At 35.9% G+C, this 24,268-nt stretch overlaps 2 protein-coding genes across 2 annotated transcripts; one reads left to right on the top strand and one right to left on the bottom strand.

The window, feature by feature from the left end:
• Positions 1-2,905: 2,905 nt before the first annotated feature.
• Positions 2,906-8,373, bottom strand: LOC126778715 (uncharacterized). The gene is made up of 4 exons (XM_050502338.1): positions 8,011-8,373; positions 6,592-6,713; positions 5,896-5,977; positions 2,906-4,967 (listed from the first exon to the last, which is right to left on the bottom strand). Exons 1-4 carry the CDS (start codon positions 8,219-8,221, stop codon positions 4,387-4,389), a joined length of 996 nt encoding a protein of 331 aa, XP_050358295.1. The 5' UTR covers positions 8,222-8,373; the 3' UTR covers positions 2,906-4,386.
• A 588-nt stretch (positions 8,374-8,961) lies between these two features.
• On the top strand, positions 8,962-23,971 carry LOC126778719 (uncharacterized). The gene is made up of 9 exons (XM_050502343.1): positions 8,962-9,389; positions 13,870-14,008; positions 14,870-14,957; positions 17,194-17,848; positions 18,322-18,423; positions 18,778-18,824; positions 18,909-18,978; positions 19,562-19,641; positions 20,764-23,971. Exons 1-9 carry the CDS (start codon positions 9,191-9,193, stop codon positions 20,785-20,787), a joined length of 1,404 nt encoding a protein of 467 aa, XP_050358300.1. The 5' UTR covers positions 8,962-9,190; the 3' UTR covers positions 20,788-23,971.
• Positions 23,972-24,268: the final 297 nt, after the last annotated feature.

The following is a 24,268-nucleotide window of genomic DNA, read 5'->3' as shown; positions in this document are numbered from 1 at the left end:
TACAATGCCTGCTAGGGCAGTTGAACTTTACATGCTTCGTGATACCGAGGAGGAGACTTCACTGTCAGCACCTACAGATCTTTTTAAGACAATTCCCTCGCAATCTGCCAAAAACAAAGTTATTCTTCCCGCGGAGGGCGATTTACAGTGGTGGCTCGGAGCCGTTTATCTAACAACCCCCCCCAACCCATTCACTCGATATCCGTATCCCATTTTTTGACTACCGTCGCTTCAGACATCGGTTGGGGTGCGGTCCTGGACAGGATGACAATGTCAGGTTCCTGGGTACCTCATCAGAGACTGTGGCATTGCAACAAAAAAGAGATGTTCGCAGTGCTGTCTGCAGTGAGAGGTCACTCGAAGAGTCTCAGAGACTCGCATGTTCTTTTACAGATGGACAACAAAACGATCATTGCGTACATTCGCAAGGAAGGAGGGACTCACTCGATAAGTCTCCTGTCTCTAACATTTCAACTCTTGACTCTTCTAGACAAATGGAACATAGTTCTGTCAGCGCAGTATCTTCCAGGCGGGTACAATTCCATAGCAGACAGACTGTCAAGGAGACGTTCAGTACCGGAGTGGCACCTACTACCTCTATCTACCTCAAAGATTTTCAAAAGATGGGGCAGACCCGACGTAGACATTTTTGCTTCAAAAATGTCTACGACGGGAATGACCAGGAATCGTCGTCGTCATCGCAGGAATGACCAGGAAGAGCCTGGTGAATACTCCAATGACTTTGACAGGCCGGTCCCCGCCTTGCGGTGACAGACCATAGATATTTCAAATAAGGTAGAGGATGAACATCTATGGATTCGGGTTAAGACACACGAGAGTAAGTAGAACAATAAAGGCGAGTCGACGCTGCTTCTTCATAATGCGATGCTGTGTTTTCTACAAGGCACATAATTATTAGTTTGTAGTTTATGTAACTAATTGTAAATAATACGAAATAGTCATCTACTTACAATTTCATAATTGTGTAATAAGTTTAATATTCCCTCGTAAACAAAAGCGTAAACAAACTCATATGGTATAAGTGGTGCTTACATAAATATTTTATAAAAAATATTTGGCGTTAAATATTTTTTTGTACTAGTATTACTGAATGTCTACAGTACGGTGATCTCCCGAAATATATCTGAAGATAGAGAAAGTGAACAATAACAATGAAACAGAAAGAGATGCAATATTTATGTTCTTAGCTTGACATTGACGTAAGTAGAAATGCATAATGTTAAAATAGGACAATGAAGAAGTGCAACATTTATAAAATATGATATTATCAGTTATATAATTTTTTTGTTTTAGAAAATATATTAGTTTTCATTACATATATTTATAACATGTAAATACTTAGAAGATTATTTATAATAAAGTTATTTGAAACGGTAAAAACTGGCGAGCCATTTTGTTTTCTATAATAAGATTTCTTGTTTTATTGTTCAACCTTTTGTATTGTCAGTACAAAAGGTCACATAAAATTAGTAAATTTAACTCTAGTGTTTAGCTATTGGTATTTATTAATTATGCATTTTATAGTTTCAAAGTTAAGTTATAGTTTACTTACTTAAAGCTACCGTGTAAAATATAAATACGACATATATAAAGGTAGGTACTATAAGGATAATTCTATCCGATGTTCTTCTGTACACAAAACGCTTATAACGCCTTGATAACCTAAATTTCTCGCAGGTGGAATTACCAAATGCATAACCCACTTCTTAAAATTAGCAAACCCGTTCATTATCTAACTTCAATCAACCTGATATTTTATTCAATTCAAATCGACAAAAGATGATTTCTTTTTTATGTAAAATTTTATTTAAACATAAAAAATAACTTGTAATGTGTGTATAAACTGGTTAATGATCCCGCCTTGCTTTGAACTCGCTCGCAAATCGCCAGTGTGACATATCCCTAAGGTGAACAAATAAATCATGATATAATTTGTTACATTAAACATACAATAATACTTTTATTATTTTTATATTCATGAATGCTGTATTTGCATCTAATAGAATAAAATGAATTATTTTAGTCTTTATTATCGTGTTATGTATGTGTATATGTATGTACAGGTCATCATCATCAGCCGGAAGACGTCCACTGCTGGACAAAGGCCTCCCTCAAGGATTTCCACGTTGGCCGGTCTTGCGCTGCCCGCATCCAACGGCTTCCCGCGACTTTGTTCTAAGTTGTCGGTCCACCTTGTAGGGGGCGTGCCCACGCTGCGTCTTCCGGTTCGTGGTCGCCACTCGAGAACTTTTCTGCCCCAGCGACCGTCAGTTCTGCGAGCAATGTGCCCCGCCCACTGCCACTTCAATTTAGCATTTCTTCGGGCTATGTCGGTTACTTTGGTTCGCCTGCGGATTTCATCATTTCTGATTCGATCTCGCAGAGAAATAGCCCTCTCCATTTTGCCCTTTGAGTAACCTTGAGCCTTCTTATGAGGCCCATTGAGAGCGACCACGTCTCTGATCCATAAGTCGACCTAGTTGTCGATTTTTGGCGAATCCCTTTGAATGTTACATTACAAGTCAGTTGCTGGCGCGAACGTCCGCCATTTTGAGTACTAACTGCTGAGGATGATGTACAGCTAGCGAGTGACTCGAACGAAAAAAAGTAGCGTGAAACGCTACTAGTGTCGTGCCTTCTTGTTTATTATTTTTTCTAATTATATTAGTTCATTGCTTGTTTAAGTTTATTTTCATTTCTTACATCATTCTCCTTATGTTCCTTGTGCCCAGTGTAACACTGGCCCGCTCACCCGTCAAACTGGAGCGCAACAACTCTGTTGAGGTATAATGTTGAGACGGCACAAAGCCCTACCACCTATTAAACTGATATAAATAATGTTAATATTAATGTTTCGTAACGAGATTTAAATTAAAAGCCATGATAGTCGCACATTTTATTATACATCATCAAATAAAGTCATAAATGTTAATAGGAGTAAGTTGTATAATTGGTCTGTTCCACGATACATACACAAATTCATACAAATGTTACATATATCTCATTACTTACTTGCTAATATCAAAAACAATTTATCGAATTTCAAGAAAGTCCTTAGTACAATCACGTACAAATACTTCTATACTAAGGCACTAAGTTTTTATCTAAATTTCTAAATACCGAGATCCATATATAGTGAGATAATTTCAATTGTGGGTATATAATCTAACCGTATAAAGTGTAAGCAATACAGCGCTTTAAGCCTTTTCATAATAAATGGCCATAATCGTTTACGTCATTTCTAATAGCAGGAGTAAAGATAATTATGCAACTTTGGTCAAGCTCTACATAATCTGTGGTTTTCGAAACCAAAATGGCGTTTTGAATGTCAGCGAAATTGTTATCGCGACTTTGGATCTGTATTGTGTTTACAAGTAGTATTGCATTATAGCTTATCGCATGAAATATATAAATCTCAGGTTTTTTTTTTTTTTTTTATAGAATAGGAAGGTGGACGAGCATATGGGCAACCTGATGGTAAGTGGTCACCAAACGCCCTTAGACATTGGCATTCTAAGAAATGTCAACCATCGCTTATAGCCAATGCGCCACCAACCTTGGGAACTAAGATTTTATGTCCCTTGTGCCTGTAATTACACTGGCTCACTCACCCTTCAAACCGGAACACAACAATATCAAGTATTGCTGTTTTGCGGTAGAATATGTGATGAGTGGGTGGTACCTACCCAGACGAGCTTGCACAAAGCTCTACCACCAGTAAGGATTATAAGGATTATAGTTGGAAACCACTATTAATACAACCTTACATATGTCACCTGTATGGTTAATTACACTGGCTCACTTAGCCTTATATAACATTGAGCTCGTCTCACTTCTACTTTGTAAATATCTTCTGTTATAAGAATAGAAAGCTTACTAGCTGAATTTGAACCTGCAACTACAATAAAATTAATTATTAATATCAAGCACATTAAAAATTGGTAACCGGACCAGAGACCTTCAGTCAAGACATGTTCATATCCTGGAGCGTCTCGGCTCAGGATTTTTATATGTAGTGGGAGTAGTTGTAACAAATAACCCACAGCTGGGCTACGGCCTCCTCTTTTTTTAAGAAGATCTTAAAAAAAGAAGAGGCTTATATAGATCTATATAAAATTTATAACTGACATTGTTTACACTTTACACTGAACACATGATTTAAGCTCCGATCAGTCTAAATTCATAAAACTACCAAATAGTAGGAAACAGTTGTTTCATTCGCACTCATCATTATCTTAGAAAAATAAACATCTTAGTACTACAACTAAAGGTGGGTAAAAATTATCTATTTAACCTAAGTTACAAAAGAAAGAACTCAGTCGTGATCTCTTAGAAACTAATTATTTTTATATAATTGAGCTTAGTCTAATTATCTTCGTCTATAACTAAATTTGAGTCGTACAAGTCTTGTTTATCACAGTTAGAAATTAAATCTTCCTTTGAGTCTGTATCGGTTCCGTTTTCTACGTCATCGGTGTTGCCATGCGTCATAATCGTCGAGAGATTCCTCAAATAGTTCTCCATGTTCGCCGTCAACGCTGACATAATTTGATTTTCTATGCTCCTAACATTTTTCACATCGAAAACACCGTTCGTTTCGTTCCTTTTCGAAGTGTGCGGACCGTTTGACCTGAGTAGGTTTGCTAATATAGGATTCGCTTTCAACATTTCTTCAGTGTTGCCAGTTTCGTTGTCCGTATGACTCTTTGTGTGACTTCTTTTGTGTAATAGATAAACGTCGGGATCTTTGAAGCACTTTGAGCATTGTTCGCATTTAAATGTGTCTCTGTGTGTCGAATATTTATGTGTGTTAGTGTAGTGTTCGAGATTTGTAGGTTCGTTTTCTATGTGTGTGTTATTGCCGATTTTGTTATGTTCGAGAGGTGAGGTGATGGGGATGGGTGATGACATTTGAGCGTCGGTTTCTTCAGTCGGTGATGAATTCTCTGTAAAAATATATGCAAAACATGCTAATTAAATAATAAATCATACACATATATATTACAACAAACAGTTACATTTAACCCTCATGCTAATTGCTTTGCTGACGTCACGCTATTTTTTTTTTTTTATAGAATAGGAAGGCGGACGAGCATATGGGCCACCTGATGGTAAGTGGTCACCAAACGCCCTTAGACATTGGCAAGTTGGATGTCAACCATTGCTTACATAGCCAATGCGCCACCAACCTTGGGAACTAAGATTTTATGTCCCTTGTGCCTGTAATTACACTGGCCCACTCACCCTTCAAACCGGAACACAACAATATCAAGTACTGCTGTTTTGCGGTAGAATATCTGATGAGTGGGTGGTACCTACCCAGACGAGCTAGCACAGAGCCCTACCTCCAGTTAAAACTAACCATCATCATCATATAAACTATGGCAACGGAGCTTTGTACAAGACTGTGTGGGTGGGCTCTGTCAATATCGCAGATCGCCACACTAGCCGTTTAAGGAATTAATCTGTAACTACTGAGTTCCTTGCCAGTTCCTTCTTCATCATTACTTACTTAGTCTTGTAAAAGGATATTTGACTAAAAAATAAGTAAAAAAATAATAATTTTCTTATAGATGGACTTAAAGATGAGCAAATGTTCCCCACATCTTCGAGCGGTATCTCACTTCGTCTGAGGAAAGTTATATTTAATTCTACTACCAACTACCACCGCACAGCATCTCCTCTTTTTTAATTCCTCCAGGGCGGGACACGTTATCTGTTGGACCAGCACCTGGCCACATTCACTATAATAGTGGAGGTTTTATAGTGAGAGTAGCCAGGTGCTACACAATCTTCTGGATCTGTTGTCCGCTGAGAATCGGCCTAAGCTCATCATGATCATATAAATAATATACTACAGCGCTGTAAACTCACCTGTGCTGAGAGCGGAGATGCTGGCCGCTTGCATTGCCAGCATGGTTTGGACATATATAGCTTGAGCCATTTGTTGCTGCATCTGGAAAGTTACACATCTATATGTAAAGGTTTGTTCATTTCAACGTCCATTACCTGGTAGCAAGATCCACCACCAAATATCTCACTTGGTGGTAGACTTTTGTGTGCAAGTTAAGGTAGGTACCGTCTACTGATCACATATTCCACCAAAAGCAATAGCAAATATTTTTGTGTTCCATTTTGAAGTGTTAGCCAGTCTAACAGACAAAAGGAATGTTACATCTTAGTTCTAAAAAGATTAAAACTACCAAACTCTAACTCCGATAGAAAAATACAGTAAACACATTGGTGGGGACGACGACACAACATTAAAAAAAAACTATAATTATTAATTTCTCTTGATGTGGTAGAGCTGAAGATTATGGAGCGTGTAGCAAGATGTTGTTATAAGTTTCTCTTAATTGAAATTAGGTCTAAACAATCAATTTAAAAACTAATTCAATGAGCAAGAAATTTTACATTGTATGCAATCAAGAAACTGACTATTTCTTCAGTCTCATGACCCGATAGGATGGAATTCCACCATGACCAAAGATATATCAGACACAGGACCATAACCAAGGGAATGTGGTAATATATTATATAAATCTAATAATAAAAATATATATTGTATACCTGGGCATTGATCATAGTCGGTGGTGGTGTCCAGGAAGAGTTCTTTCTCCGGTATGGTACAGGTGAGTCAGTTGGCAAGTTTCTAGATGGTACAGCATCTTTCCTGAGTGTTCTCCATTGTCCTGAAATTATATTAATTAAAAATAATTACTTCTTTGTTTCAAGACTTTTAAATTAATTATTTACCACAAGTATTATACAAGCATTTTCATTGACATGTATAACTTTTCTTTTACTGGCCATGTTAACATTTCCAATGTCACTTTACTACTGATAATCTATTAAAGGTACCTAGTGTTAACTGAGACCATCATTTCCTCGAAACGATACAAGAGTAATGGCACACTCTCATTACTTGGCGGTAAGGCTTTTTTCAAGTTTATCTGGGTAAGGACCATATTCTACTGCAGCTAATTGGAGATCTAAGAGATGGTTAGTATTTCTTCCAGAGACAATATCTAAAAGCAACATAGTTACCACTTACCATCAGGTGGCCCATTTTCCCGTCCACCTTAACAACAACAAAAGCAAGGGCTGTTATGACCACAGAAATTTTAGCACCTCAAAGATTTAGTCAATTCCTTATGTAAACTAAACAAAATATGACTAATTGTGCTTATTTCTATGTGATAGGGAGTTTATCATTATAAAGAACAATGTTATAAAGTGTTTACACTTTATCTAACTGTTTATTTACTAAACAAATTGGCTTTAGGCAAGTAACTTTGACTGTTGTTGACATTGAGAGTAATGATATATCAACAAGTTGCAACCAACAAATATTTACTTCATATGTATTTAATCACTTTAATAATAGACTAAACATTGAAAACTTATATATTATGGTATTTCAACATATAATATATATTTCATGGCAAAATATTGCATTGGTCATCAACATTGTCAAATATGTTTCTAATTATTATTAATTAGGTATATTGTAGCTAATGGACATAATTATGTTTTGTATATTAATTTAATTAATTTTTAATAACATATTCTGTAATATTCTGACTTATAAATATTGTACCCTTAAATGCTACATTTGACTAAACTTTCTCACTCATGCAATAAGGCCACTTCAGTAAGCTGTTTGTTACTTTTTTTGTAATGTCTGGCACATGCCATGCTTTGTATCATATTGATTGGTAGTTATAAACCAGGTTACTAGGTGGTACATATTTACCATATAAGACATTATGATAAAATGTTCGTAAACACTATTACACTACGATCATTTTATGTATGGATGATATGAAAAGAAATATCAACATATAAAGAAGTTCCAAAATAGCAAATTCATCATCAATGAGTAATATTCCACAAGTTTCATTAATCTACAAACTATTGACAAAATGTATTTCCCGCGCGAAAAAAAAAAAACAACACGGGAGCAATTAAAAAAAACCACTTGTTTACCTTTATTCTTTTGGCCGCTAGTAATCGTGTAATCTTCTGGCGTAAAATGTAAACTACACACTTTCGAATATTTTGTATAAGGCTTGCCACGTTTGAGTATTTTGTTCCAAAGCTTTGCTAGATCTTCGTCCCTCGGAAATTGGTGGAATGAAACATTTTTAGCTTTGCCGGCCATTGAAGTACACCGCGGAACCGTACAATAATAAGGCATTTTGTTAACACATTACCAACTTTGTTCCACAATGTAACATATCTATGATCTATAAATTGTATTATTAAATTCAATTTGGTAGAAAATTACAAAAACAAACAAAACACAGCGTATACACACCAAGCCAGCGACATGATTGCTAGTTGCTACTTTATACTTGGTATTAAAAATAAAAAAGTAAATACTAGGGTTGCCAGTTTCTAAAAGACTTGTAAGCCGAAGCACAAGTAAAAAGAGAATAGCTAACAATATCAAAGAAATATAATGTATTCTCTAAAATTATATAAATTCATTAAATAATTGTTGACTAAATATGAAATAATTAACAAATTATTATTAACTCAGCATTATAAGAAAGATAAAAAAAATTATTAAGACTTTCTGTGAAATTTACGTATTATCGTAGTTTGAAAATACTTAAGTGCTTAATTATTTTTTATTAATACCATTAAATTGATGAATATTTGCATGTACAAAATTTTACTGTATTATATGTTACTCTAGTAATTTTACTGTCTTAGTGTTTTTAAATGATATACGCTAGTCCTCCCATCTAAGAAAAAATTACATACTAGTAAGTTTAATAAGAATGATTCTTTACCATTACCATCCGAACAACATGGCTTTATAAACAGATTATAATAATTTATATATGGTCATACTGAATGTTACCTCAGTATGCTCATTAATCTGTGCAATTTGTTTACTCTATTGTCTATACATACGAGTGGCCATTTTTCTAAAAAAGTGGGAAGTGGGGAAGGGAAAAAAGGTGAATACATGTCAAATATTTCAAGGCTGCGGTGTGATGATTTCAATTTTAATAAACGTGATAAAGATTGCAACAAATAAACCATTTTGACATACTGTCGGACGGTGCGTCCTTTCGGCATTTTTAATGATTAGTTCGCACAAGAAAAGATCGACCGCCGAAAGTTCATAACAAAGGTTGGTCTATCGGGAATTAAGATGGGTTATTATTGTACCGTGCCACAATGCACCTCGCTCGCCGGCAAGACGAAGAACGTGAAGTTCCACCGTTTTCCTCGTGATGTGATAATGGCAGACAAGTGGAATTTAATACTAAAACGCGGCAAACCGTACACGAAATACTCAAAAGTTTGCAGTCTACACTTCACCCAAGCTGACTACAACGTCACAACAATGGGTAAGAATAAAGGTATAAGGGTTTTTCCATGTCAGGTTAGCATAGTATAAAGTCTATCACAAGTTTTCACTCTCGCATGACTCATTGTAATGACTAGCAGCGTGATGTTTCGATCTTTGCGTCAGGGAAAACGCTCGCTCGCCGGAAACATTTCGAGACCGGAATCTGCATGTAATCGTATAAAAACATCGCGAATGCCCTTTATCTCGAACGTTTGACATTCATAAGTCCTATTTTTTATATTCCAATAAGAATTTTCGTTAAAACAACCTTGTTTTTGTTAAAAAGATGTAAAACTTTAGCATCGTCGTTTTTATACATTTTTCCTCTATTTACGGATTTTTAGTTTAATTTTGAAGCGAATTTTCCGGTCTTTATTATATAAATCACATATTTTAAATAAATATTTTGCATAAATTTAATACTGCGTAATATAAAAATATTTATTTATATTCTATAAATTCATGTGTAAACAATATAACAAGTGAGATGTATGTTTTCTTTGAAAGTTTGTTGGAAATGGACACACAATAAAGTATTACCATTATAAAATATTACTCAATGTAATTGATTGAGTCATTAATGGTACTGTCAAGTGAAAATGATTTAATAAGATTATGTATTATACACACCTATGTAAGTATATAATCTTTGAGGGTATCAAAAACTTTTTAATTAGGAAAATTTCATTTGATTCATGCAAATTTCTTTACAGTATTTTACTTCACCATCAAAAGATGAATTACAAACTCAAATTAAGCATACAAATACTCAGTGGTACTCGCTCCAGGTTTGAACCTGAAAACTTCTGTTAGCATTCACATGTTCTAGCCACTGGGCCATCTCCGGTTAATAAGTTATTGCGTTGGATTTTCATAATTTCATCTTTAAAAATATTTTTATAAATAAAATATTAGTATACAGAGTATGTACATTCCAATATATACAATTAAAGATAAATAAATAAAAGTATATAATAACAGCATGCTGTAAGCACGAGTCAATTATTTAAAAAAAAAAATCTGGGTTTTTTTACATAATAATAATATAAGGATATGATTGTATGTTAACTTAAAACCATTCATATAATAAGTGTATATAGTTTAACAACAATAATTTTGAAAAATTCAAGAATTATTTGTTTTTTTTTTTTTATATTTTGTTTGCTTTCATAGCTGTTCTGCCTGGTTTCAGCCAACTTAAACCTGTGGGCCATAGCATGATGTATAAAATAGACTATATAGATAGATTAGAGTAGAGAATCGAAGAATATTGTAGTTCCAGAGTTTAGTACAGTGATTTTCAACTTTTTTTTTGTTGCGGCACATTTTTAACAATGTCAAAATTTGGCGGCACACAAACAAAAATATAAGGTTAAAAATTATTTACTTACCTATACACACTGCGTAAAATAGATTACAAACCCAATCGAATTTTATGGAATTAAATATCTATTCGTGTTAAAAGGATTTTTCTCTATAAAACATATTATTTGATAATATTAACATAATTATGTTTAAAATTTTGCAGCACACTTTTAGAATTTCGCGGCACACCAAAGTGCCTTCAAACAAAACTTTTCACCTCTATTATATTAGTATGGATGTCGTAATGAGTCAGGTAAATCATGTGTTCAAATTTTGCACAGGAATTCTGGGGTTCAAATCCTAGGGAGAAAACTTTTCATTTGTTTACTGGTGTTGTCAGTTGGCAGAGTTCCATTGCTATGCCTCGAAAAAAATAAATAAAACAACAAAAGATATTTTGTTGAAATAATAAGATCGTTTAACATTTAGTTAATGTAAATTTGATTTTTCTTTTTTTAATCATGTATTTGAACATGATTAATAAGGGCTGAGCAAAGGTCTCCTTCTTGTTATTGATTTCTTTGTCTATATATGTGTAATGCAGTAAAATTTAATATGAAAACTGTCCCGCTACGTCTACATTTCAGATGACAGTCAAATAGTTTATAAATAATTTATTGGTTAATGGAATTAGTTTGTGGACTGTAAAATAGGCCACCTGTTGATAAATGGTCATAGCCCATAGACATCGCCACTGTAAGAACTACGTTGTTATGACCCTTATTCCCGTAGTAACCCTTGTTCACTCCTTTTCACTTTAAACTGGAACAAAATAATGCTGATGGGGCCGAATATCTGATGACTGGTGAATACCGAGATCAGCTTACACAAAGCCCAAACATTAAGTATTTTTAATATAAAAAGTTTTTTAATGGTTTTATTCAATAGCTCCACTTTTGTTCTCAATTGATTTTGAAATATATGAAATACACATTACTAATAAACCACATATGGTCACAGACATTAATTGTTTAAAAATATAAATTATTATTGCATATGTATTTAACAAAAATAATAACAATGAAATATATAAAACCACAAGCTATTGTTCACGGGACTTGATAATTTCCAAATTATATATATTTGTATTAATATGAGTCGTGATAAGCCGAGATGGCCTAGTGGTTAGAACGCGTGAATCTTAACCGACGATCGTGGGTTCAAACCCACAAAAGCAAGCACCACTGAATTATCATGTGCTTAATTTGTGATTATAATTCATTTCGTGCTTGATGGTGAAGGAAAACATCGTGAGTAAACCTGCATGTGGCATAATTTCAATGAAATTAGACATGTGTATTCTACCAACTCTGGGTGAGTGTTTATGGGCATCACATACTACATTTGTTTTTATAATGTTTGAAACAATAGTGTTTGAACCCTATGAAGTACATGGGTGATGTGATATTGGAAGTCTAATTTAGAGTAATTGAATTCCTGCTTCCCCCTTCCTTCTTAAGTCCACGCGAGCTGGTTCTCGATGTCACTGCCTAACTGTGACATCAATTCCATCGCGAACAAAGAAATTTGGCAACTCCTTTCTTTGTCGCACTTCCACAAAATGGAATTCCTTACCAGCTCACGCGTTCCCCTCCTCTTACAACCCGGGTTCCTTCAAACGAGTATATATAGTATTCAAATCAAGAATGTCGGCATTCGTATCACGTCACTGAGAACCACGGAAACTGATCCGTTGGACGCAATTTTAAATCTATATTTCAATGGGTAGTTAATATAATTTTACGTCCAAAGTTCCTATAACAACTTTGTCGACATTCAAAATCATATATTCCACAATGATTACCAGATATTGTTTAGATGTCGACGACCAGTTTTGTCGTTCAGTTCAAGGTCAAAGTTGTTTATTTATCTTTACTCCTTCCACAGAAGTCGGTTGGACTATATATATTTTAATTCCAAGACCTCTTTACGATGTATACCATCTTTATAGAAAAGTATTTTAGAAGTTATCAAGTTTAAAAATATTTTTTCAAAAATAATAAGATTTTATCTATGTAACGAAGCGAATAAAGTTTATTATAAAATTGAACAGTTGATATAAAATGCTCCCTAGTTTTTGAGAGCAGGTTTGGGGTCTTTTTCATGCAGATTGATGGCAGATTTTCATCCGATACATGCAGGTTTCTTTCACCGCCGAGCAGGAGATGAATAGAAGCAAATTAGGCACTTAAAACCTTGGTGGTGTTTGCCCGGGTTTGAACTATAATATATCATTATCAAAATTCAAAGCGAATAAAGTAATGAGTCCAGTTTTGTTTACGAGGTTGTTTAAAATTATTATCTGTAAAGGATGTGGAGATGAGACTAACATTATTTATAAAATATTTCGCTCTTTATAAATAAACAAACGTACACTTGTGAAGCGGTCGAGTTAGCCAGTTTAATATCGGCAAATAACAACTTTTATCCAAAGGTTTGTAATGCATTGACGTTGTGTGCGGTTGTCAGTGTCTATGGGTGATTGTGACCACTTACTTCCCGATGTAAGCAGTTAATATTTATTATAATGCCCATGTCTAAAAATCCTTTGTTGTAAGGTTTTGGCTAGTGTTTTATAGCCAGCCGCCTACCTGACGTTAACCCTTGGGAATGCTGTTGTTGTTGGTGATTTCCTCCCCACCATGCGGGTACCTCAAGGTGCTTATTGGAGTGTGCACAAGGTCCTTCTTCCCTTAGTCGGCTACGACATCCACTGGAGGAGATAGATTAGCCCTATACTTATTTTGCCGGGAAATAAACGTTGTGCCGACCCCACGTAGAAGGGACGCAGGGAGAAGAGAGAATGTCTATGACCGGTGGTGACTTAACATCAAGTGGCCCACTAGTCAGTCTGCCTAACTAATACAATTAAAAAAAAACACTCCACACTAACAGGTTCCTTGTCTACGTATACTATAATAATGTATACAAATAAATAAAAGTGACATTTCATAATTATTACCTGTCTAAAGTATTCACTTTGAAAAACCAGAACATCCATTATTATTCGAAGAAAACCTCATATTTTATGAGAATTATAATAATAATCTTATTATATAGAGCTCATTGTTCTGACTCGTCGTTCACTTACTGATTGTTGAAGATTATTTCAGGTCAATGGAAGACATTGTCGAAGGACGCGGTTCCGTCGCAGAACCTGCCCAAGTTGAACCCCGACGGCACAGTGATGGTTATAAGGAAGAGTCGCACGGTCAAATACAAGGAGAGCAAAAAGGATGATCAAAGCATCGGGTATGTGTACTCTCGAACTCAATCACTAGCTAAAATTTCATTACTTGAAAGCCCTTACTCCGGTCATGAGTTACTGGACAGCTATCGTATTCACGTCTAATGTAAGGTTAACGAAATCCACAACAGTGCGATTGTTAAAGCATTTCATACCTCGTGCAACCACTCTGTGTCGGCGATTTTAACGAACTGATAAACCTTCAAGGGAAGAGCGTAATCAGTCTTTTAAGGCCGGCAACGCATGCAAGTCCTCCGGTGTTGCAGGTGTCCATGGGCGGTGGACACTTTTCATCATGTGAGCCTTCTGACCGTTTGTCCCCTCTTACATTACGAAATACATATATTAGGGTATATAACATTAGTAATTATTGAAAATAGACTAGAATTACTAGCGTGCTTTACCTGATACGATTCTTGCGCCATCTTGTGATTTTTTCATGGACTAGAGATATGACATATGAAAACTCAGTGGTGCTATAGAAACCTGTAATCTTTGATTTAGATTCTCGTGTTTTAGCCACTGTGCCGTCGCTGTTCATTTATTTTAGACTCGACTGCCTCAGTCTAATGGCTAGATATAAGGCCACAGATCCCAACGTCCCCCTGGTCGGTCTAATAAAAAGTTATTGGGGTTTTCTATAAAGGTTCTCAGTAACAGCCCGGATTGTGGAAGTTGAAAAACACGTAACGCCTTTGGTCCTGCGCCTGAACTCTTTTCGGTCGTGTCGATTGTCGTCCCACAATAGGAAAAAGATCACTTGAGCACTAAAATATCCTGCGACTTTGTCTAATAACTCTTGAGATTTGCCGCCGCGACCGCGTTCGGTCAGGATGACGTCATATTGACTATTTTAATTGTTTCAGTGACAAAGTCGAGAAATGGTCAAGTATGAGTCAAACGGCACTGTCGATGAACGCGGACGGACTGCCGCAGGAACAACAAGACAACAACGTGAGTTCACGTCGTACTTATCGACACACCAACATTTATTTAAGTTATTCTTCGAAGACGAAACTTTTTTTTTATTTTATTAATTAAACAACACCAACAAAGTAGGCATCACATGTATAAAAATAAAAACAGTTATTAACATAACAAGAGTTTTAGATTAAATATAACTACAAAAACAACTGCAAACACTATAACACAGGTCTCCGTGAAGCACCCTTTTATTTAAGCAGGATACTATTTATATTGTTCCAGTAAATAAATACAGTACACTATTTGACATGAAAGCTTATTTAAAAGAAGTTCTTGATGTCTAAACTTGCTGTGTACATTTTTTAGTTCTTAAAGTTAAGGTTCTGTCCAGAAGTTGCCCGGAAGAGCAGCGATAAGTAAACCTTTGTACGTATTAAAACTTTTGTATACAGTAACAGCCTGTTAATGTTCCACTGCTGGGCTTAGGCCTCCTCTCCCCTTTTGAGGAGAAGGTGTAGAGCGTATTCCACCACGCTGCTCCAATGCGGGTTGGTAGAATACATAAGTGACATAATTTCAATGAAATTAGACACATGCAGATTTCCTCATAGTGTTTTCCTGCACCGTCAAGCACGAGATGAATTATAATCACAAATTAAGCACATGAAAATTCAGTGGTGCTTGCCCGGGTTCGAACCCACGATCATCGGTTAAGATTCACGCGTTCTAACCACTGGTCCATCTCGGCAAAACTGTTGTAGGTATAGCAATTGATATTTGTGTGCAATGAACTATATAACTAATTCCCCCACTGCTGGGCAAACGTTTCCACTCGTTTCCACACCAAACGTTTAGGAGATTACTTCATCACGTTGTCCAATGCATGTGTGATGTGCAGATAGTAATAGTACACATGCAGTTTCTAAATTAAACACACGAAGATTTAGTGATTCTTATTCGGTGTGAACCATTGGGCCATCTCGGCTCTACTTTTTTTAAATAATATAGGTAGGCAGACGAGCATATGGGCCACCTGATGGTAAGTGGTCCCAACGCCCATAGACATTGGCACTGTAAGTAATGTTAACCATCGCTTACATCACCAATGCGTCACCAACTTTGGGAACTATAAGATGTTATGTCCCTTGTGCCTATAATTACTCCCGTTCACTAACCCTTAAAACCGGAACACAACAATACCAAGTACTACTGTTTTGCGTCAGAATATCTGATGAGTGGGTGGTACCTACCCAGACGAGCTTGCACAAAGCCCTATAAATAAATAATTAATTGTCTAAGTAAGCGAGCCAGTATCAAGTTTTAAGCAAAACATGACCAGATCCACGTATTCAACTTTTACTCGTATCAACGTCTTTTAAACGAGATAAATATAAATCTTATATCACGATACCTTTGAAGGTCGATCATAATTTATAAATAACGCTCAAGAGATATATTTGCACTTTAATTGTGTTTTTATATCGCGCTTTTTGTCTCTCAACTGCGGAGGTAACTGACCATTTAAAGGCTCCAGCGCTCGGGACGAATGTAACCGTCAGGTTCGTTTTTTAATTAAGTAGCAGAAACCAGCAAAGTCAAGATGGCCCAGTGGTAAGAACGCGTGAATCTTAACCGATGAACGTGGGTTCAAGCCCGGGCGAGCACCTCTGAATTTTCATGTGCTTAATTTATGTTTCTAATTCATCTCGTGCTTTTCGGTGAAGGAAAACATCGTGAGGAAACCTGCATGTGTCTAATTTCATCGAAATTCTGCCACATGTGTATTCCACCAACCCGCATTGGAGCGCAGCGTGGTGGAATAAACTCCAAACCTTCTCCCCAAAAAGGGAGAGGAGGCCTTAGCCCAGCAGTGGGACATTTACAGGCTGTTACTTACTTTTTTTTAAACCCAGCAGGCGACTGCTGCCCGTATCATAAATTAGAATTTATTTGGTATATAACTGTTAGTCAGACTTTATCCATTTATGATATAGCCGTTCATGACTGATGGTCGGATCGGTTTTTTAACTTTGACGTTGGCGCATTGGTGATGTAAGGATTGGTAATATTTCTTACAGTATCAATGTCTATGGGCGGCAATTACCATCAGATGGCTTATTTGCCAGTCTGCCTATCTATTTTGAATAGGATAAAAAGCTACGGTAATAAGTTACTAAAGTTTGTACGGAAAGCATCTCTAGTTTCTAAACAGTAACTTGGCAATACTATGTCTCTTATTATAATAATATTATATTATAAATTCCAGCTAGTATATCGTCTGCAAGCGTTAAACTCGATAGCAAACAACATGACACAGCCACAGAGCACACCACAGAATCAGATACAGAATCAAATGAAACCAAAAAAACAGGACGCGATAATGCAAACCGACCCCGTGCTCTCCGAGGAAGACGACAATCCGCAGACCTACAGCGAGTCAGAGAAGTCTGTGAACCCGGAAATGGACTACGGTCAGTTCAAAGAATCGTACGACCCCGAGCTGAATAAATACGACATGCCGAAGGACTTCTCGAAGCTGGCCGACGACTACATCCCGCAGACGAACGAGGAATACAACAAGGAGGCCGAGAAATATGCCCTCGAAAGGAAATCCCATAACAGCTACGACAAAATCGATTACCAGAAATCGGTGCTCGAGAACGGTTACCCTAAAATACAGGACGTATACAACGGCTACTTGGAGAAGGAGTACCAGAACCGACCGGACTTCGTGTACCAGAGCCCGTACCAGGATAGCGTCGAGATACTCCGGAACCAACAGCACAATCTGCAGGTATTGCAGGAACAGCACAGGATCAACGAGAATCAGAACTTCTTTAACGAGAATCATATAAAGCAGGAAATAGATTTCGGCAACGAAGAGGACAAGTTCATATATGAACAGAATAAAGAGCAAATCGGTATGTAACCTCTTTATATAATATATAAATATTTTTATGTATGTGTGTGTCCGATCACTTATATATATATATATAATATCAAATCTTAAGCATTTGTATGACATGTGGTGGTAGAGCTTTGTGCAAGCTCGTCTGGGTAGGTACCACCCACTCATCAGATATTCTACCGCAAAACAGCAGTACTTATTATTGTTGTGTTCCGGTTTGAAGGGTGAGTGAGCCAGTGTAATTACAGGCACAAGGGACATAAAATCTTAGTTCCCAAGATTGGTGGCGCATTGGCTATGTAAGCGATGGTTGACATTTCTTACAATGCCAATGTCAAAGGGCGTTTGGTGACCAATTACCATCAGGTGGCCCATATGCTCGTCCGTCTTCCTATTTTATAAAAAAAAAAAATGTCCAAATGTTCGATATAAACGATTCTATTAAAAAAAGTGTATATCTATTGTATCCAAACGTTACTTTTCTAGACCAAAACGCGATGTACGACAGTCAAAGGCGAGTCATCGAACAACAGAGGATCTTGGAACAGATACAGCATCAAGTGAAGCAGGAACCTGATACTCCCAACAGTGAGTATTGGGGGGGGGTGGTCGGAGGCGTCGGTACGGACGTCTGTAGTACCACCTACTAGTTACTGTTATATCGTTAGTCCACTGGTTAGCTTATAAGGCTGTAGATTTTTAAATCCTGGTTTTTTTTCTGTAAATTGGGAGAACTCGTCCCGGATTATGAGAGTGCTCCTAGAATTGCACACACACTTGCGTCCCCTCAGTCGGCTAGTCTCCGTTGAGAGTGACAGACGTGGCCGAAATCGATCACGAGGACATTATCATTATTTCTCAACAACAGTTATACAAAAATTGAAAATAATGTAAAAAATAGAGGACTATTCAATATAGAAGCATTATACATTTACGTTCCAGGCTGCGACAACGTGCTGCAGCCGCAGAGCAGCCCGTACTACTCGCCGGCGGGCGCGGCGGGCGCGGGCGGCGCGGGGGGCGCGGGCGGCGCGGGGGGCGCGGGGGGCGCGGGCGGGGCGGGCGGCGCGGAGGGCAGCGCGCGGCCCGGCCCCGAGATGCTCATCGCCAAGCAGAACGCACTCGCCGCGCACACGCAGCTCTGTGAGTACACACACGCATACATAATAGATTGCGAGTACACACACAGCTCTGTAAGTACATGCAAACGCGCAGCTCTAAGCGTACACACACACGCAGATCTATGAGTACACACAGCCATACACACGGCTCTGTGAGTGCACACACGCGTACACACACACATACACACGGACGCAGCTACTGCAGTGTACTTGTAGCACATGTATTGTCTGTGAGATTGTCAAAAAGACTTATTTTGAAAATCACTATCAGAATATGTTATCTTTATTCAAGTAAACAAAGTATGTGCAATATCGAATCATGTAGCATTCAATTAAGTGTAGAACTACCACCGGTTCAGAATGTAGATTTTATAGAGTACCACTAAGTAACTTTAACATGCGACTGCTTTAATATGCCACTACACGCTTTTTTGTTAGCTATACAATCTGTAATTGTGTAATAAGCCTTGTGTTATTGTTTTTTTTTTTTTTTTAATTTTTTCAAAAGATTTATAATAACTATAATGGAGGCGAAGATAGAAAATATTCATTGTAAAATTAGTTTGTTTTTCATGTTTTATTAAATATATTTGTTTTATTTTCAGGGCAAAATACGATGAAACGGCCGTTCTTTTACAGCGAGAGTCCGCATTACAACTCGTCCCAACTCCTGCATCGATATGAGGTGAGGAACGATGTGAGTACACTAATGTTCCTAACCGGCTTCCGTGTAGACACTGTGGACAGTGCAGTGAAATACTTTACTTATTATATCACTGAAATAAAGATTAATTTCTGACAATTGAACGCAATGGTCTATGAAACTGGGCTTGTGTATACATAACATAGTAATAAATACCACTTGTTACATAACTGGTCCGCTTGGTAGCAACTAACGATGTTGTGTGGAGGAAAATGGGATTCCCCTACGGTGCTTTGATAGCGACACTTCCCTTTTATTATTATGATTTTTTTTTCCATTAATGTTTCTTTTTTTTTTTTAAGTAAAAAGGTTTAAAGGCCTAGGGGAGTTATGATGTTTGGTTAGGAATTTTCAGACTAGGCGGCACGTATTTAATATTATAGACTATATATAAAATAAAAGTGTGTAGGTGGATTTATGGATAATATTATTGTTGTTATTTATGCTAAGTTTTGTTTTATTTACTAAACGAAGTAATAAAATGACATATACCAGATGTCAGGCAGGAGTACAGATAAATAAAGAACTTTGACCTCAAATTGACACGATGACGTCATCGGTCGAGATCTAAAATAAAATGTGTGTTATTTATTATGGATTCGTGAAAAAATGGCGTTATGAACGACGGCGAAGTTGTTATCGGTATTATGGGAGTGAAATAAAAGTGAATATAAATAGTTAAGTGGAATAAATAGAGATATATTAATCAAGAACTGTTTGTAGAGAATGTTTTTTTTTTTTTTTTATAGAATAGGAAGGCGGACGAGCATATGGGCCACCTGATGGTAAGTGGTCACCAAACGCCCTTAGACATTGGCATTATTAAGAAATGTCAACCATCGCTTATAGGCAATGCGCCACTAACCTTGGGAACTAAGATTTTATGTCTCTTGTGCCAGTAATTACACTGGCTCACTCACCCTTCAAACCGGAACACAACAATATCAAGTATTGCTGTTTTGCGGTAGAATATCTGATGAGTATCTAATATATGTTGTAGCAGAGCTATTTGCGAATCGCATGAAAAAATTAAATCTAAGATTTGTTTATCTGTACTGTGTCACTGGGATATGTATATTAAAGTGACGTTTATTTTTTTTTCAGGATTTAAGCAGAATCCTACAATGATGAGAGACATTCCAAAGTTGATGATGAAAGTAATAATATAATTGAATAAAATTATTATATTGTAAGCGACGATAATCTCTCGGTGTTTCTTTTTTTTTTTAAAAAGTTTGTTTAATTTTTTATATACATATATATTATGTGTAAATTGTAAATAAATTTTATTTTATATCATATATTGTATTATATGACATTTAAAGCAAAACAAATTTTACGGTTATATGTTAATTTTGGCGGCAATTTTGACATTGACAATTTTTTTTTTAATTATTTAATAGCACAGTTGAAAGATTATTTTTGTAATTTATGTATTATTTGCCATTACACGTAATATGTATTGTAAGCCGAGATGGCCCAGTGGTAAGAACGCGTGAATCTTAACCGATGATCGTGGGTTCAAACCCGGGCAAGCACCACTGAATTTTCATGTGCTTAATTTGTGATTATAATTCATCTCGTGCTTTACGGTGAAGGAAAACATCGTGAGGAAACCTGCATGTGTCTAATTTCACTGAAATTCTGCCACATGTGAATTCTACCAACCCGCATTGGAGCAGCGTGGTGGAATAAGCTCCAAACCTTCTCCTCAAAAAGAGGAGAGGAGGCCTTTAGCCCAGCAGTGGGACATTCACAGGCTGTTACGGTTACGGTAATATTATGGCAGCTCATAATTGTCACACTTTTTCAGTTATATTTTTATTGTAATATTGTAGTACAAAAAATATTATTGTATTATTTTATATAGTATATAAGTGTTTTCAAACGTGCTATTGAATATATATATATGCATGAATTCGACCTGAGTTAGTAATTAAAAAAAAAGGTTGCTTTATCGAATTCGAATGTATTTTTTATGTGACTAATCATTTCATGTGAAAATTGTTGCCATTGTTTTACAAGATTTTATTTTTTTACATATATATATTTCTTATTTCAAAAATCTGATTGTTTTTTATTTTATAGGATTATGTATAGATTTGTTTTATTATTATTTTATATAATTTTAACATTATTTATACAATATAATACAATATAGTTACCATTAATTTCGATATCGCATTTTTATACATCATTTTCGACACAGCACTCTACGTTTGCGTGAGAATTTTTTGTAGATTGCTGTGTCGATTTCGATGAAACTATATAATCAAGTGTAAACGGTTAGGAAAGTGATATTTTATCGAATTTACGTGGCAATTATTAATAAATGAAAGTGTAGTGTAAGTCTTAATTTCTTTCGTCACAATTGGATATTAATATGTTTTTGATAAAACTAGACTTAGATCTTGCCAAAGTTTTTTTTTAACGTTGCACAAGACATACTCTAGTATTGAGGAGTGTTATTTTTTTTTTTAAAGTTGCCTCGGAATCTGGGATTTTTAGGAAACTGTCAAAATGTTTTCGAGCACTCTACGTTTTAATTGGAATTTGTACAAATTTAACAAATAAATGTAAAACGACCGCCTCTTGTGTAAAGATATGATTTGAATTTTGTCGGTTAAATGTTTGGGAATATTTCGTATGTGTTGAATATTGCTTGATTTTGTTATTGGAACGAACTGTAAGGGTACGTTCACACAGCGGTCGCGTGCTGTCAGACTGGTTTACCAACGTTCCTGTAAGGACAACCTGTGTGAATGTGCCCTAATGTCTTATACAAATTGTAATGTCAGCATTCCCTTTAATAGCGACTAGCGTGCGTGTGACAGGCGACGTCGTCTATTTTGTTTTATATGACAATTTATATATATTTGGAAATCAATTTCGTAAATCGACGTCGTTGATATACAAACGTTATTATAGATGTGTGTTATATGGTCTGTGACGTCGGCTCGTTCGCGCGCGAAATCATATGAAAATATATATTTTTTTTATTTTACATTTAAAGAAATATACGGCTCTTGTATGTTATATTAAGGAACTAGATTTTTCTTTTTTGGTGCTCTTTTAAATATTATATTTTTTTTCGAATTGTTCTTGCATTTTAATACGACCGTATGAGTACAATTTTGTTTTTGTTTTTTTTTTTTTTTAATAATAATTTGTATTTGTGACGCACACGTAGATGAAACGCTAGTTTTATGTCGAAATTTTTTTTGTTAGTGTTAAAAAATTATTTACTTAGTATTTAAGATTAGATCGCGGGAGGAAGGGGGGGAGCGCGCGCAATTTTTGTTTTTTTTTTTCGGACTTTTGATATCAAAATTGTGATGTATAAATCGGATATTTATATGAGAGTAATTATAAAAAAAAGATTATATTTTTTATCTGTGCGCTCTTTTAGACCAAAGCTGTGAATTAATGTAAAGGAAGTTAAGAGAACTTCGATTGTATAGTTTTACTCGATCGAAGGAATCGTTCACTCGCGATACAAATTTATAATGAATACTTAAATAAGGTGTTCGTAGGCAAACCGCGGCCGTTTTGAGGCGACTCTGTTCAGTCGAATGTTTGTTGGTTGTAATATTACAAGTAAGTCGGTCACACGTGGTCCGAACGAAATGACTCGTAACTACGTTGGTACATAAATGACTCGAGCGTGTACGGTCAACACGAACATTTCTTTGATGTGTAACAAAACGCCGACAAGCGTTTCCATGTGTATTTGCTTTATATGCCATGTTTGTGATGTAAAGCATATATATATGCTCTATCGTCTCCGCACAACAGATTCAATAACGCCAAGCGGAGTGTCGCTATAAGACACAACGGAAACAGTGTTGTTTTGTTGTTGTTTTCAACTCAAATTATTTAAAATCATGTCTTACTATACTAGACTTATATCTAAATAAAAATCATACAAAATAAATATTTACACAATTGAATGATAGAAGTCACGTTTGTGATAATCGTTTGCCTGCGAACACCAATTTGTTATATAATATATTTTTAATTGCAAAAGTGAAACTATACGATCGAATACCCATTATAGTGTTTTTTGTGAATGTCCCAAAAACGTTTTGTTTTTAATTTCGTTGTTATGATGTCCTCGTGACGCGTCAATGGTACTTAAACGTGTTGTACTGTAAAGCGATATTGTATGGGCGCGTGTTTTTGGAATTTTCACAAAGAAAAATGAATACAACAAATTTTTAGTGTTTAAGGAAGAGTTAATTGCTAGAAACAACATTTTGTTTATATATTTTTTACAGCAGTGGCCATTTCAAATAAAATAAGTGGAAAATCACTATCTTGTTTAATTTTAAATTAGTTTTTCACTCGCGTGTCTAGAGGGGTGAGGACTAAAAAGGCCTATGTCCTTTGGATACCAAACTTGCTTCTACCAAATTTCAATAAAATTGGTTAAGTGGTTTATGAACAGACGGACGGAATTACTTTCACATTTATTAATGGAATCTATAATGCTACGTCCCTTGTGTCTGTAAAAATATAAATATTTGCCGGTTGAATTACGATAACAAAGATATTATTATTTATTTACATATAAATAACCACGAGAGGAACAGATGAGATAGAAGGGTGG

Source organism: Nymphalis io, chromosome 27 (genome assembly GCF_905147045.1).
Source record: "Nymphalis io chromosome 27, ilAglIoxx1.1, whole genome shotgun sequence".
Classification (NCBI taxonomy): domain Eukaryota; kingdom Metazoa; phylum Arthropoda; class Insecta; order Lepidoptera; family Nymphalidae; genus Nymphalis; species Nymphalis io.
The sequence above is the reverse complement of the archived record's forward strand: the minus strand, read 5'-3'. Positions and strand labels throughout refer to the sequence as shown.